General features: G+C 34.8%; 1 protein-coding gene across 1 annotated transcript; it reads right to left on the bottom strand.

The window, feature by feature from the left end:
* Positions 1-5509: 5509 nt before the first annotated feature.
* LOC142639717 (uncharacterized) lies at positions 5510-6133 on the bottom strand. The gene has a single exon (XM_075813859.1). It carries the CDS (start codon positions 6131-6133, stop codon positions 5510-5512), a length of 624 nt encoding a protein of 207 aa, XP_075669974.1.
* Between the last annotated feature and the right edge of the window lie 7646 nt (positions 6134-13779).

The following is a 13779-nucleotide window of genomic DNA, read 5'->3' as shown; positions in this document are numbered from 1 at the left end:
AAAATACAAATAAGTTTTTAAATTTAAAAAGAATCAAATTGACATCTAATGAAGATGTAAATCAGTTTTTGAGTAAGAAAAATTCAGATCCACATCTAATGAAGATGTAAATTAGTTTTTGAGTAAGAAAAATTCAGATTTGTATCTAAGGAAGATACAAATCATTTTTTTTTAATTTAAAAAGAATCAGATTCACATCTAATGAAGATGTAAATCAGTTTTCGAGTAAAGAAAAATTCAGAATGAAGATGTAGATCAATTTTTTATTAAAAAAATTCAGATCTACATCTAATGAATATGTAGATCAATTTTTTATTAAAGAAAAAGAAATGAGAATAAGCAGATTTTTGAAATAAAGAAGTAGATCTCAGCAATACCAACATCATGAACACATTTTAATAAAGATATATTGACAACATATGAGATGAGAATTGTAAAATCAATACTAATGCAAATATTCATTCATGCATCACAAAACTAAAAAGAAAGGAGAAAAAGTAAAGAAAAGGCTACCTCTTGCATGGACGTATTCTTTTTCTCAATAGAATATTTTAGGGTTTAAAGAAATTTATGCAATTATCTTTGAGACCTAAAAACCCTAGTTTATGAGAAAATATTATAAAATGGGTTGAGAGCGTAAAAGAGTATGCTGAATTTTGAGATCCCTCCTCTATTTATAGAGGGTGGAGTGCTTAAAAAATAAGCAACAATGCTTAGAATGCGAATCGGGATGCGTCCTTTTACAAAAAAGTCAAAAATGATGTGTTTGATCGCCACCCCAACTCCGTCGGACCAAAAACCTAAAGTGTGCCATTCAGCACTTTGAAAGTGCCGATCGGCACTCCAAAAGTGTTGAATGGCACTCTTGAATGCCAATCATGCTTTTGAGATTAGGTGCCTTTTGGACTCCTTTTTTAGGGTTTTCCTGTGTCAAGACATGCACTTAGATGCGTTCTCAATCCGTATTCTAATTTTTGAACTTTTTCTGGACAATTCAGGTCTTTTCAGCAACAATTATCTTGTAGATTAATACCCTAAAATAAATCTTGATAAAGTTCAGATTATAAACAATTTTATTGTTATCCAATTATCCCTTTTATTCCTATGCAAGCAATCCTATTTTAAACACTAATTATCAACCAATCACAAAATTATGTAATTAATTTTAATTGTTTAACCAATCAGAATTAATTTAAATTAATCATGCATGGTCAACTCTGCCTAGACACAATGCATGCTAACCATGCAAACTTGATCATGCGATATCTTTCAATCCGATGGTCTAATTTGGAAATCGGGCATATTGTCGCGACCATTAGAATCTCAAGATCATTTTTATGATATGCAATGAATGAATTAATGCATGTAATGCAATCATGATTTTTGGGCATATAGTTGGTCACTGCAGTTATCCTCCTTGATTAAATCATGAGTGCAAAATTGAGTGTCTACAAAAGGATAATTCTAATGTACCATTTCAGACCATTTTGGATGGGTAATTATTTAGTACTCCCAAAATACTATAAATGCGTACTCCCCCATCTCACATAACTGTAGGTCCTACTAATTAAATTTATGGTGAGACCCACACTTCATATGAAAGGGAGAGTACGGATTTATGGTACTTCCGAAGTATTTAATAATTTTCCATTTTGGAGATATATATATATATATATATATATATATATATATATATATATATATATATATTCTATCTAAATGGAGCAAGAAACTTATAAGCTTGTCCAACCATCCAATAAAAGCCTACAAATTTTCAAAGTTTTCTTAATAAGTTATTATTTTTCTAAAAAAGAAGAAGTTATTATTTATTTTATTTTTAAATCTCTCTTTTTCTTTTACCGTCCCACCACTCCATATCTTTTCTTTTTTCCTCTTCTTCTGTCCCTTTATCTTTTTGCTGAGAAACTCTTATTTTCTTCTTCTCTTCTTCTATCCTTCTATCTCAAGTAGTCACATGTCTCCCCCAACTATTTCTTTTTTTTTGAAACAACAGCCAACTGAAATATAATTAACAAACTGAAAAGGGGGTACAACAAAGCAAAGAAAAAATTCAAGCCAGAACAAACTAACCACAATCAGCTTGGACAACATGCACTATCATGGGAGGACAAACTCCCTTCCAAACCTGAGACATTTCCTTCTGCCTTGCATACTTTGCCAACTCATGTGCTGCCTTGTTGTAATCTCTTTTCACATGTTTAATTTTCCAGCAGCTAAAAGAAGAAAGCAAGGAATGAATACCTTGATATAAATGACCAAGACAGCCATTAGTTTTAGCTGCTAATATTCTATTGATAGTATTTAAAGCATCAGATTCCAAAATAATTTGAGAAAGCTTTTGCTCCCTTGCTAGAATTAGACCATTCTCCACAGCAAGCACTTCAACCTCCTCCACCAAATATTGTCCTTGAAGATATTTACAACAAGCCATATGAACAGAACCAGTAGCATCTCTTATAATAGCTCCCACACTTGAATTTCTGTCATTTTCAGATGTTGCACCATCAACATTAATCTTGTAAACCCCTAGAGGAGCACAACCCATTTCTCTTCTATCTGAGTCAATTGTTGAGAGCAAGCTTTTGAGGCACACTTGAATTCTAGAATATAACTCCTAGCAAAACTCCAGATAAGCTCAGGAACCTGACATGAATACCCATGCACAATTTTGTTCCTGTTATACCAGATAGCCCAAGCAACCCCAAAGAAAAACTCCAAATCTCGAGACGTACTAGCCTTATAAATTAACAATGCAATGTCTGTCACATCCATGTTTACATTCAACAAGTCAACAAGACCATCCTCCCAACATTTCCACACTCTCCTAAACAAATCACACCTAACAAGAACATGGAGAATTGATTCTGGCTCCTTCTCACAAGTAGGACATATTTCACACAAATTCACTCCTCTTCTTTGCAAGTTCTCAAAGGTTGGAAGAGCATTCATACACATTTTCCAAGCAAAGATTCGCATCTTTGATGGAACGTTTAGGTTCCATAACTTCTTCCAAAAAGGACACCTAGGATCACTCGATGAGCTCTCTCCTGCATCCATTGTATCTAAGACCCCAACCGCAATATAATACGCGCTTTTCACAGTGAATTCTCCCTTTTTATTACCAACCCAAATGATTTGATCTTTTGGGAGGTTGAAACTAATAGGCATATTTAGAATAGTCCTTGCCTCAAAAGGCAGAAACAGAGACCTCACTACATCACCTTTCCACCTCCTTCTGTCTTTGTCAATCAACGCCGAGACTGTGGGAAAATCATCAATGGGCTTTGGAGGGGAGATCACTTTGTACGTAGTTGGGGTAGGCAGCCACTTATCCTCCCAAATATGTATCCTCTTCCCATTGCCAACTCGCCACCGGGTTCCTCTCTTCACAACTTCCAACCAATTAAAGATACTTCTCCAGGCATAGGAAGGCCTTGAACCAAGTTTTGCTCTAAAAATATCACCATGCGGATAATATATCGCTTTGTATATTTGGGCCACCAAAGAGTTAGGATTTGAAATTAACCTCCAACCTTGCTTAGCTAGTATAGCTAGGTTGAAAGCCTGAAGATTTCTAAAGCCCATTCCTCCTTCCATCTTTGACTTACACATACTCTTCCAACTAACCCAGGCCATTTTTTATTCTTGACCCCTTTGACCCCACCAAAATTTTCTCATGGTGTACGTTGGAATTGCTTGAGCAACAACTTTAATAAGAATCCCTCGGCCACCCACAGATAGCATTTTCTCCTTCCACCCCGATAGTTTTTTCTCTACCCTGTCTCTAATTTTTGCAAATATTTCAATCTTTGACTTGCCAATGATTGAGGGTAGGCCTAGGTATTTTTTATGCTGGGTATCCTGCATTGGACCCAGCTTATCCAACACTTCACTTCTTCTCTCATCGGGGGTATTAGCATTGAAGAAAACTAAAGATTTATCCGCATTAATTTTTTGGCCCGAGGCAGCTTCATACAGCTGGAGAATCTCAATAAGATTTTGGCATTCTTGTATGTTTGCTTTACAAAACAGAAAACTGTCGTTTGCAAAAAACAGATAACTAATCTTAGGACTTCCTTTACATATTGAAATTCCACTAATTCTTTGGTTCCTGGCAGCATTCTTAATAAGGGAGGAAAAGCCATCTGCACATAATAGAAAGATATAAGGTGAAATTGGGTCTCCTTGACGAAGACCCCTAGAGGGAATAATACTACCATAAGCAGTACCATTAATAAGGATAGAGTAAGAAACTGTAGTGATGTAATGCACGATCAAATTAACCCATTTTTCATGGAATCCCATTTTTTCCATCACTTGTTTAATAAAACCCCATTCCACCCTATCATAAGCTTTACTCATATCCAATTTTATCGCCATAAAACCCTCCTTACCTTCCTTCTTATGATCTAAATAGTGCATAAGCTCAAAGGCAACAAGAACATTGTCTGTAATTAATCTCCCCGAGAGAAACGAGCTCTGATTTTCAAATATAATTTGGGGAAGGAGAATCTTGAGGCGATTGGCTAACACTTTTGATATGAGTTTATAAACAACATTACATAAACTTATAGGTCTAAAATCTGACATTTTTGTGGGGTTTTCTATTTTTGGCACCAGAGTGATGTTTGTTTTATTAATTTCCGTCATAGACATATTTGAGTTAAGAACATTTAAGACCATGCATATAATATCATTACCAACAATATCCCAATATTTTTGAAAGAAAACAGTAGACATACCATCAGGGTCCGGGGCTTTTGTTGGGTGCATCTGTTTTAGCACAACCTCAATTTCCTCCCTTGTGAACTCTTGGATAAGGAACTGATTCATAGCCACCATGACTTTAGTTGGGATTGAATCAAGGACTTCCAAAATACAAGATGGATAGGAAGTGGTATATAGGTTTTTAAAATATGACACAGCCACCTCTGCAATACCTTCTATAGAATCATGCCAATTTCCATTATCATTCATAATACTATTGATAGCATTTCTTTTTCTCCTATCTATGGCCCTAGTGTGAAAGTATTTCGTATTCTGATCCCCTAGGCCTAACCATTGCACCCTTGATCTCTAATGCCACATAATTTCTTCACTATCCAGTAAATCGTTAATTTCTTTCCTTAGCCTATTGGTCTCACTGCCCAAGCTGCCATCTTTATCTCTGAGAACCAGTTAACTAAGGGACTCCCTTTTCTTCTTAATTTGCCTTGGAATTTTCCCAAAGACCCTTTTGTTCCATCTAGAGAGTTTTTCAACACAACAATTCAACCTCGTCGCTATTCCGATAGGAGAGTTTAACTCATGGCTGCCCTCCCAGACTTCTTTGATAATATCTTTGCATTCCTCCCTTTTAGTTCACATAGCTTCAAATTGAAATCTTTGCCCGTTTGAATACTTCTGAACAGTAGCATTGGTTATCAGCAAAGCATAGTGGTCAGATGTGGACTCTACCAGATGATGTACTTTAACATCCTTATAATGCTCAATCCATTTCAAGAGTGGCCAAGGCACAATCCAGTCTAAGGTATGTTCTGCGATCACCTTCTTGCATATTACACCAAGTAAAGTCAGGACCACAGTAACCAAGATCCTTGAACTTACAATGGTGTATTGCTTCTCTAAAATCATCCATTTGCCTTTGCGCCCTTGGAGGCCCCCCTAATTTCTCCTCTACCGACAAAATTTCATTAAAATCACCAAAACATAACCAGTGGAGTTGATCCTTTTGGCTAAGGCTTTTCAAAAGATCCCATGTTTCTTTTCTACAATGGGTTTCAGAATTCCCATAAAAACCAGTAATCCGCCATTTAAATTCTGATTCCGAGTTAGTCACCACTACATCAATAAAATTTCTTGAATATCCTTGGACTTCCACCGTTAAGTCCCTACTCCATAACATAGCTAAAGCCCCACTTCTCCCAACACTAGAAACAATTAAACCATTTAACAAACCCGTTTTAAACTTCTCTTTTTCCATCCGATTCTTCTTCAAATTTGTCTCTGAGAGGAAGACAATCTTGGGCTTCCAACGTTGCACGAGCTCGCGCAACACTCGAACTAACCGAGGGTTCCCAAGCCCCCCGCAGTTCCAACCTAATGCATTCATTGATCCAGGCGGTGCTACTCTGTAGTCACCGCCGTTTCAGAAAATAAGTTTTCATCACCTTCTCCTTTCCCTCCACAAAAACGTTTCTGAGCACTACTACCAGAAATAAAAAACAATTCCTCAGTACCTTTTCTTTTTTTACTTACCTCGTGGGCTTGTCCAGCCTTCTCAACAACTTGGGCCACACCTTTCTCCCTTGCAATCTTTTTAATTCTGCCCTTTGTTACATGTTACATGTTTAATTCTGCCCAACACTACTTTCAACTTCTATCTCAACTACTTGATTACCCTCCACTTCATTCCTGACCGAATCAGCTCTAACCCAAATTTGCTCCTCACGTGTCTTCTGATCCTGCTCTATTTTCGAAACTTCTAATCCCCTATTACCCCTACTGATTTGCTCTTGCTGCTTCCTATGATTTGACTTGACAAGACCCCTCACTGTGTCCAAAGGAGCTGCTTCCATCATTGTCTCATTACTGGCTTCTTCACCGACTCCGTCGCTGACCACCATAGACGGCAAGCTCTCCCTTACAGCACCAGCCTCTTTACCAGCTCCGCCCCCCTCCATCAATGATGACGAGCTCCTCTTCTCAGCCACCGGTTGCTCTTTCACCTTTTCCTTTTCACCTCCATTTTTAAACACCCCTCCTACCTTTAGCCATTCACCATATTGCCTCCCTGAGTGATGCTCCATTGGATTTAATAGGCAATGCTTCTCATCATGCCCAAGAATATGTAACAAAAAATAGGGAGTCTCTCATATCTAAAATCAACCCAATATTTTCCACCCTCATCATTCTTAACATACCCCCCTCTACGGAGAGGTTTCTCAATCGGTACCTCCACTCTTATCCTTAAAAATTTTGCTTGACCTGCTTGCATAGCTCTTTTATCAACTTCTAATACCCTCCCAATCTTGCTACCAATATCCTTCCCAATTTCTTCAGCCATATCCTCAAATGGTAAACCCCAAATCTGTACCCAAAAAGGAGAATGGGAGAAACTAATATTTTTAGATGTCAAACCTTTCCTCCACTAACAGAGGAGTAAATTGTTTTCATAATTCCAAGGACCATTTTTTTCTACCCACTCTATTTGGTAACTTGAACCAAACTTGAACTGTAAAACATTATTTCCCACCTCCACAATCCTCAAGTCAGAACCCTTCTTCCAAGCTGCCTTCAAATTGTTCTTCAAAGCCCTCAGATTTTGATGACGATCTGTAAGAAGACGCCCAAATAAACTCAGAGAGCATTCTTCCAAAATCTCAGAACTATTTCTATTTGCAATGACAATGTCTTCCTCTTCTTCTTTTGTAAGCTTAAACTTCTCCAAACTATTCACTACTTCACGCTCCATACACAGAGTCAATGAAAAAATGGCCTACAGCCAATTTTAAACTGGAGTAGACCAAGAGAAAACCCGTGGAGAGGCCCCAAGGGAAAGAGTAAGCTATTACCGAGATGAGAGAGAAAGAAAACTCCGACAGGGGAGAGAGACTGACTCACACCTATTTGGCTATTTTTCGATTGGATATTTGGTTTTCTCCCCCAGCTATTTCTTTAAGTCTTATCCCATCACTCCAAATCCCAATATTTCAAAACATGAAGTCTCCTCCTCACCATATATTCAAAAATATCTTTGTACTTAGTTCTCTATCTCTCTTCTCTTCTATTGAATCTATTCAAAAGTTTGATGACTAATATACTTCTCTTTCTCTGACTTGGTCAGCTCTAAGTCCAACAATGGTGTTAGTCCTCTAAACTCTTCTTTTTCTAACACCAACATTGATGTTTCTCACATCTCTTCTCTCTCTCTCTCTCTCTCTCAAATCTTGAATTTCGGCCGAAATTGAATGAAGTGACCTGGAATGCCCGAAACACACTGTAATAGGCCAAAATTATATCTGAGGTGGAATAAGGGGTTGCACCATTTTAGTTTGCATACCGATAGGAAATATTTTGTCCGTTCCAATGAAAATGAAACGAAATTTAGAACATTGGTAGTTATTATATAAGACAAATTACACTTTTCCATTTTAAACTATCATCATGATTAGACTTAACCCGTTGAACTATAGAAGTGCATAATTGACTTTTAAAATTATAATTTTGTTTCAATATCTCTTACTATTTGCTTTGGTGTTAAGTTTAACGAAATTTAGTATTAATAGATCAATTTACCCTCTCTACAAAACAGATGACCAAAGGTAAATTGGTATTTCAATACTAAATTCTGTTAGGTTTAACAACAAAATAATGACAGACGATTAAGAATAACGTATTTTTGAAATTGGGAGGCTAATCTTGTATTTCAATGGTTTAGTATTGAAATGTAATCAGGGTGATAATTTAGGGTGAAAATTTTAATTTCCCCTATTATGTATGTATATGATGTTGGAGATTCACATAAATTAGAAATATCTCAAATAGTTTGTATGCTTGTGATTATATTGGTAAAATTTCTACCATTTTTTGTTTTTAGGAATTTACGAAACTAATCATAGACTCACATAATACACAAAAATATGTAATTTTTTAAATGTGGTATAATATAAATATGATATATAAGTGGGTGGAAGGAGGGTGGCCTAGCCAAATAATTTGAGGAGGCTCATTAATGATGGGCAGTAGCTATTCTCTCTATAAAGTAGTCCCAAGGAATTTTTTTTCAGGGTGGTCATGAAAAAAATTAAATTAAAAAAAAATCTAATAAAAAAGATAACTTCACATATTGACAACAACAAAAAATAAAAGCAAAAAAAAAAAAAAAAAAAAAAAAACCCAAATACATAAAGTCTTACAATTTTCTTCTACAATTTTTTTATTTTAAAATCGTTGCATGATAATCTTACTATCAATGCTGCAAACTACTTTTTTTTTTTTTTCAAAATTTTAGCCAAATAAAATTTTTCTTGGATTTTTCTTTTTGTTTGTTAGGGCTCAATATATTGTTAAGAGTAACAAAGTTTAAGGACAAAATTTAACTACAAACTTAGTTGTAGCCTAAGACTACAACTTTCACTAAACAAATTAACATGACTACATATTTTGAAAATCTAATAGTTGAATTGTATGTTCTTTATGTTCTTAAAACACGTCAAATTTCATGTCAATTGGATGTTATATACTATTTGATCCATAAACTTATTTTTTGTGTATAATTTTAGACCACAAAAATTAAACATTTGATTGATGACATAAGCTATTGATCTTTGATCTTCTTGAAGTTTTGCAATCATGGAGGATATAAGAAAAAAAAATGTAATCTAATTATGGATTTCCCAAAATTCATATCCAATAAAAAAAAAATATCGAGTGGAGTTGTAGCCTTAGTCTACAACAAAGTTAATTTGTTGCTAAATTTTGTCTAAAGTTTAATTATATTGAGTTTAAAAAAATTTAGGATGGTCACACTTTTTTTTAAGGATAAAAAATCATAAAATTTTTAAATTTTATATATAATAATGATTTTTTTTCTAGGTGGTCCTATGACCACTCTGGCTCTAATGTGGAGCCGCCAGTGCCTAAAATGTCATCCATGACACAACTCTATCCTTGGTCTTGTAGGGATAGCCAAAATTGCCAAATAACACAATTTTTGAAACATATTCGTTAGTTAACATCGTTTCTAAACTATTTAGGAAACTAACATCTTGAGTCTGTTAAACTCGATTTTGGAATGCTATATTGAGTACAATTAACTCGGTTTCAACATCGTGTTGTAGCTGACGTGGAAATTTGTCCACGTATGCATGAAAATTGAGCCTTACAGACTCGATTCTTACAAATTGAAATCGAGTTTGTAAGGCTCAATTTCGATACTCAACAAAAACAAAGAAGAACAATGAAGAAGAAAAAATAACATAACACCAAACCCAGAGAACATGTTTGAAAAATGGTGTTATTTGGATATTTTGGCTGAGTTGCTACCCAGCAATTCTAAAATACCACCTAATACTAACAATGGCAAAGCATATACCGGCAAAACCCAGAGATCAACAACGAAGAAGAAAGAAGCAATGATGCAAAAGCCAGCAAACTAGAGAAGCAACAATGAAGCAACCCAGGCGGCAATTCTGACTAAACCCAGGTTGCAAAAGCTCCAAGAAATGGCGGCAAAGGCTTCAAGCAAGGGAAATTGGATTGGACTTAATGTGGGTGAGGTTTCTCACCGCCGCTCTGGTGATGTCGCTGCCGCTCTGGTCGAGGAGAAGAGCACGTTAGAGTTCTACAAAAAAAGAAGAGCTAGAGGAGAAGATCCGATTGATGGAAAAATGCATGTGCGCAGCGGAAAAATAAACGGATCTACTTCATTCATAAAAGTTAACATGTACTATATAAGTTTCAGAATTTAAGAACAAGAGAGTGTACCTTAGAGCGGTGAATTTCAAAATCTGAAGATCAAAATCTCTTAGGAACACTTTCAATCTTCACTCCAATTCCACTAACGCCCAAGATGTGTGGTCTCTCAATCAGTTCCAAAGGAAGAAGGTCAAGGAGTATCTAACACTTCTTACACCACTTCGTAATGGTATTCTTACAAAATTCTCTACAGAAAATTATGTATATTTTGCCCTTTGTGTCTAACCGATTATCTAATTGGGTTGGCCTTTTGGGCCTTTCCAATTGGGCTTAAGTGTGTGGCTTGGAGTCGGACCAAAAAGGGACCAATAAGACACTAGCTCCAATGGGCCTTGGGCTTTTCTGTCAACTCTTGATAAGTCCAAAGTTACCATTAACTATATTTAATACCACTATATAAATATAGTTGCACTCTAGGCCTTATCTATAAATCATATCCCAAGACTTTATTATACATGCAACCCCTTCATAAAATATTCGTAGTAACACAAAGTCATGAATGTAGACTGCTACTTTGTAAATTACTACATCTTATCTTTGAGTACCCGGTTTAATCCTTTAAGTTATTCATCATATATTTATGAAATCCAATTTCATAAATATATACTCTAGTAACTATTTACTAAAGTAGTTAAGTCTAACATTCTGAATAACAAACCCATTAAACTTATCTCAAGGGAATATTTTGTATCTCCATTATGAGACTATGAATTCTATCTTGAGAATATATGTTATATCAACACTAAATGTGGTTGCCCAACATATTGAGGTTTTGATCGTTTCTTTAGACCTCACTCCTGATATATCAAAGCAACCTACACCTCATGATCAGGTCCATTATTCTCTCAGGATTAAGAGTTCATGTAAATATAAGTCGTGAGTTTATTATTCATTTGACAGTCGTTAGGAGAAAAATAAATCTCACACCGGTCAGTTCAGTATGTTTTAACTCTTAAAACATATCAACATATCACCTAGAAATCTCTATTTTCATGATCAAGACAAACCATCTTAGTTGATATGTTATAGTCTTCGCAGATGAAATGCCCAATTTCATCACCGACTACGAACTAAAATTCTGAGTTTACAAAAAACTTATGATTTATATCTTCTGTGACTTTTCACATAAATCACATACTATGCATCTCATGAACTATATGATAATGTCCCAATATTTATGTTACCATTATTTTAGATAATAGCAAAACAATTTTATTAAACACAACATTAAGTCATACATAATGTCATACATAATAACATACTTAGCATCATACAATAGGATTTAAGGGCACACATCCTAACATCGATCTGATCAGGTATTTGTTTTAGGTTTTGTGTTTGGTTTTATTCATGGGTTTTTGGGACTTGGAAGTGGAGAGTGGGATGGCAAGAACGTAGATTTGGATAAAGTAAAAATAGGAAGAAAGAACAAGAAAGCAAAGTCTCCGATAAGTTCTTGAAGCAAAATGAAATCAAGTTCGTAGGACTCGATTTCTATATGACAGAACTTGAGTCCACTAGACTCGAGTTCTATGTCTACGTGGACGAATTTCCACGTCAGCTGCAGCATGATGTTGAAATTGAGTTCATTGTACTCGATTTAGCATTCCAATATCGAGATTTTAGTTTCTTAAATAGTTTTGAAAACGTGCTAACTAATAAATATGTTTGAGAAATGGTGTTATCTGGCAATTTTAACCGGGATAGCAAAACAAACCAAGATAGATCTAGTACAATGTATCATTAGAAGGCTCGATCCTAGATCGAGTTGAATCCTCAAGTTTTACGAGTCTTTGGTTTGGTCCTCTAGTGTCCTACCATCAAGGTGATAATTGTTGGGATTAGTGCTCTAAAATCCTATTGTACAATGTTGTATATGATATTATGTATGACATTATGTTATAAATAATGAATTTGTTTTATTATATAAAATAATAAATCACGGAGCATAGTATGTGATTTATGTGATTAGTCACAAAAGATATAAATCACAAGTTCTTTGTAAACTCAAAACCTTAGTTTGTAGTCAGTGATGAAATTTGGTATTTCATCTGTAAAGATTATAATGTGTCAACTAAGATGGTTTTTTTAGATCATTAAAGTGGAGACTTCTAGTTGATATGTTGATGTGTCATAAGTGAATAAGACAAATTGAACTGGACCGCTATGAGATTAATTATTCTATTAACAACTATCAACTGAATAATAAATCTCACGACTTTAATTTACATAAACTCTCAATCCTAAGAGGATAGTGAACTCAATCATGAAATGTAGGTTGTTTTAATATATCAAGAGTGAGATCTAATTCAACAGTCAAAATCTCAGTATATTGGGCAACCACACATATTGCTAAAAAAACACATATCCTCAAGATGGAATTCAAAGTCTCTTTGTATAGATATAAAATATTCCTTTGAGATAAGTTTAATGAGTTTGGTTATTTAGAATGTTAGGCCTAATCACTTTAGTAAAGAGTTACTAAAGTTTATATTTTATGAAATTTGATTTCATAAATATATATGAATAACTTAAAGGATTAAACCGGGTACTCAAGGATCAAGAGGTAGTAATTTTCAAAGTAACAATTATATATTATGACTTTGTATTACTACAAATATTTTCATGAAAGGGTTAATTGTTTAGATAATAATGTCTTGGGATTTAGTTTTATTAATAAAGCCTAGAGTGCAATTATATTTATATAGTGGTATTAAATATAATTAATAGTAACTTTGGGTTTGTCAAGAGTTGACAGATAAGCCTGAAACCCATTGGAGTTAGAGTTTTATTTGTCCATTTGGTCCCATCCCAAGGCACACACTAAAGTCCAATTGAGCTGGCCTAAAAGGCTAGCCTAATTAGATAACCAGTTGTTTATTTAATAAGATTTATTAAATAGAGTAGCAGCTTTTGATAGTTAAAAACATACATATGATTAAAAGAGAAAAATACAATTTTCTCTAAAACACATTCTCTCTTGAATAACTGGGTACATAACTGATTAAGAGACCACACATCTTGGACATATGTGGAATTGGGGTGAAGATTGAAGGACTTCTGAAGTTTGAACTTCTTTTGTTTTGAATTTCACTACATCAAGGTATGCCTTTCTATTCTTTGTTTCTAAAATTCTAGATATAATATGTTATCTCACATGAATGAAGTAGATGCTTGTGTTGCTTCCGCTGTGGGTTTTGTATTACATGCAAAACCATTTTATCTAACAATTGGTATCAGAGCCTGATTCAATATCATGCTTATATAACATGTGATTGC

This window comes from Castanea sativa, chromosome 6 (assembly GCF_040712315.1).
Source record: "Castanea sativa cultivar Marrone di Chiusa Pesio chromosome 6, ASM4071231v1".
Taxonomy (NCBI): Eukaryota; Viridiplantae; Streptophyta; class Magnoliopsida; order Fagales; family Fagaceae; genus Castanea; species Castanea sativa.
This window is presented reverse-complemented; position numbering and strand designations above follow the sequence as displayed.

Coding starts and splice junctions, on each gene's coding strand:
- LOC142639717 (XM_075813859.1), bottom strand. CDS start 6,133: ATGAATGCATTAGGTTGGAACTGCGGGGGGCTTGGGAACCCTCGGTTA.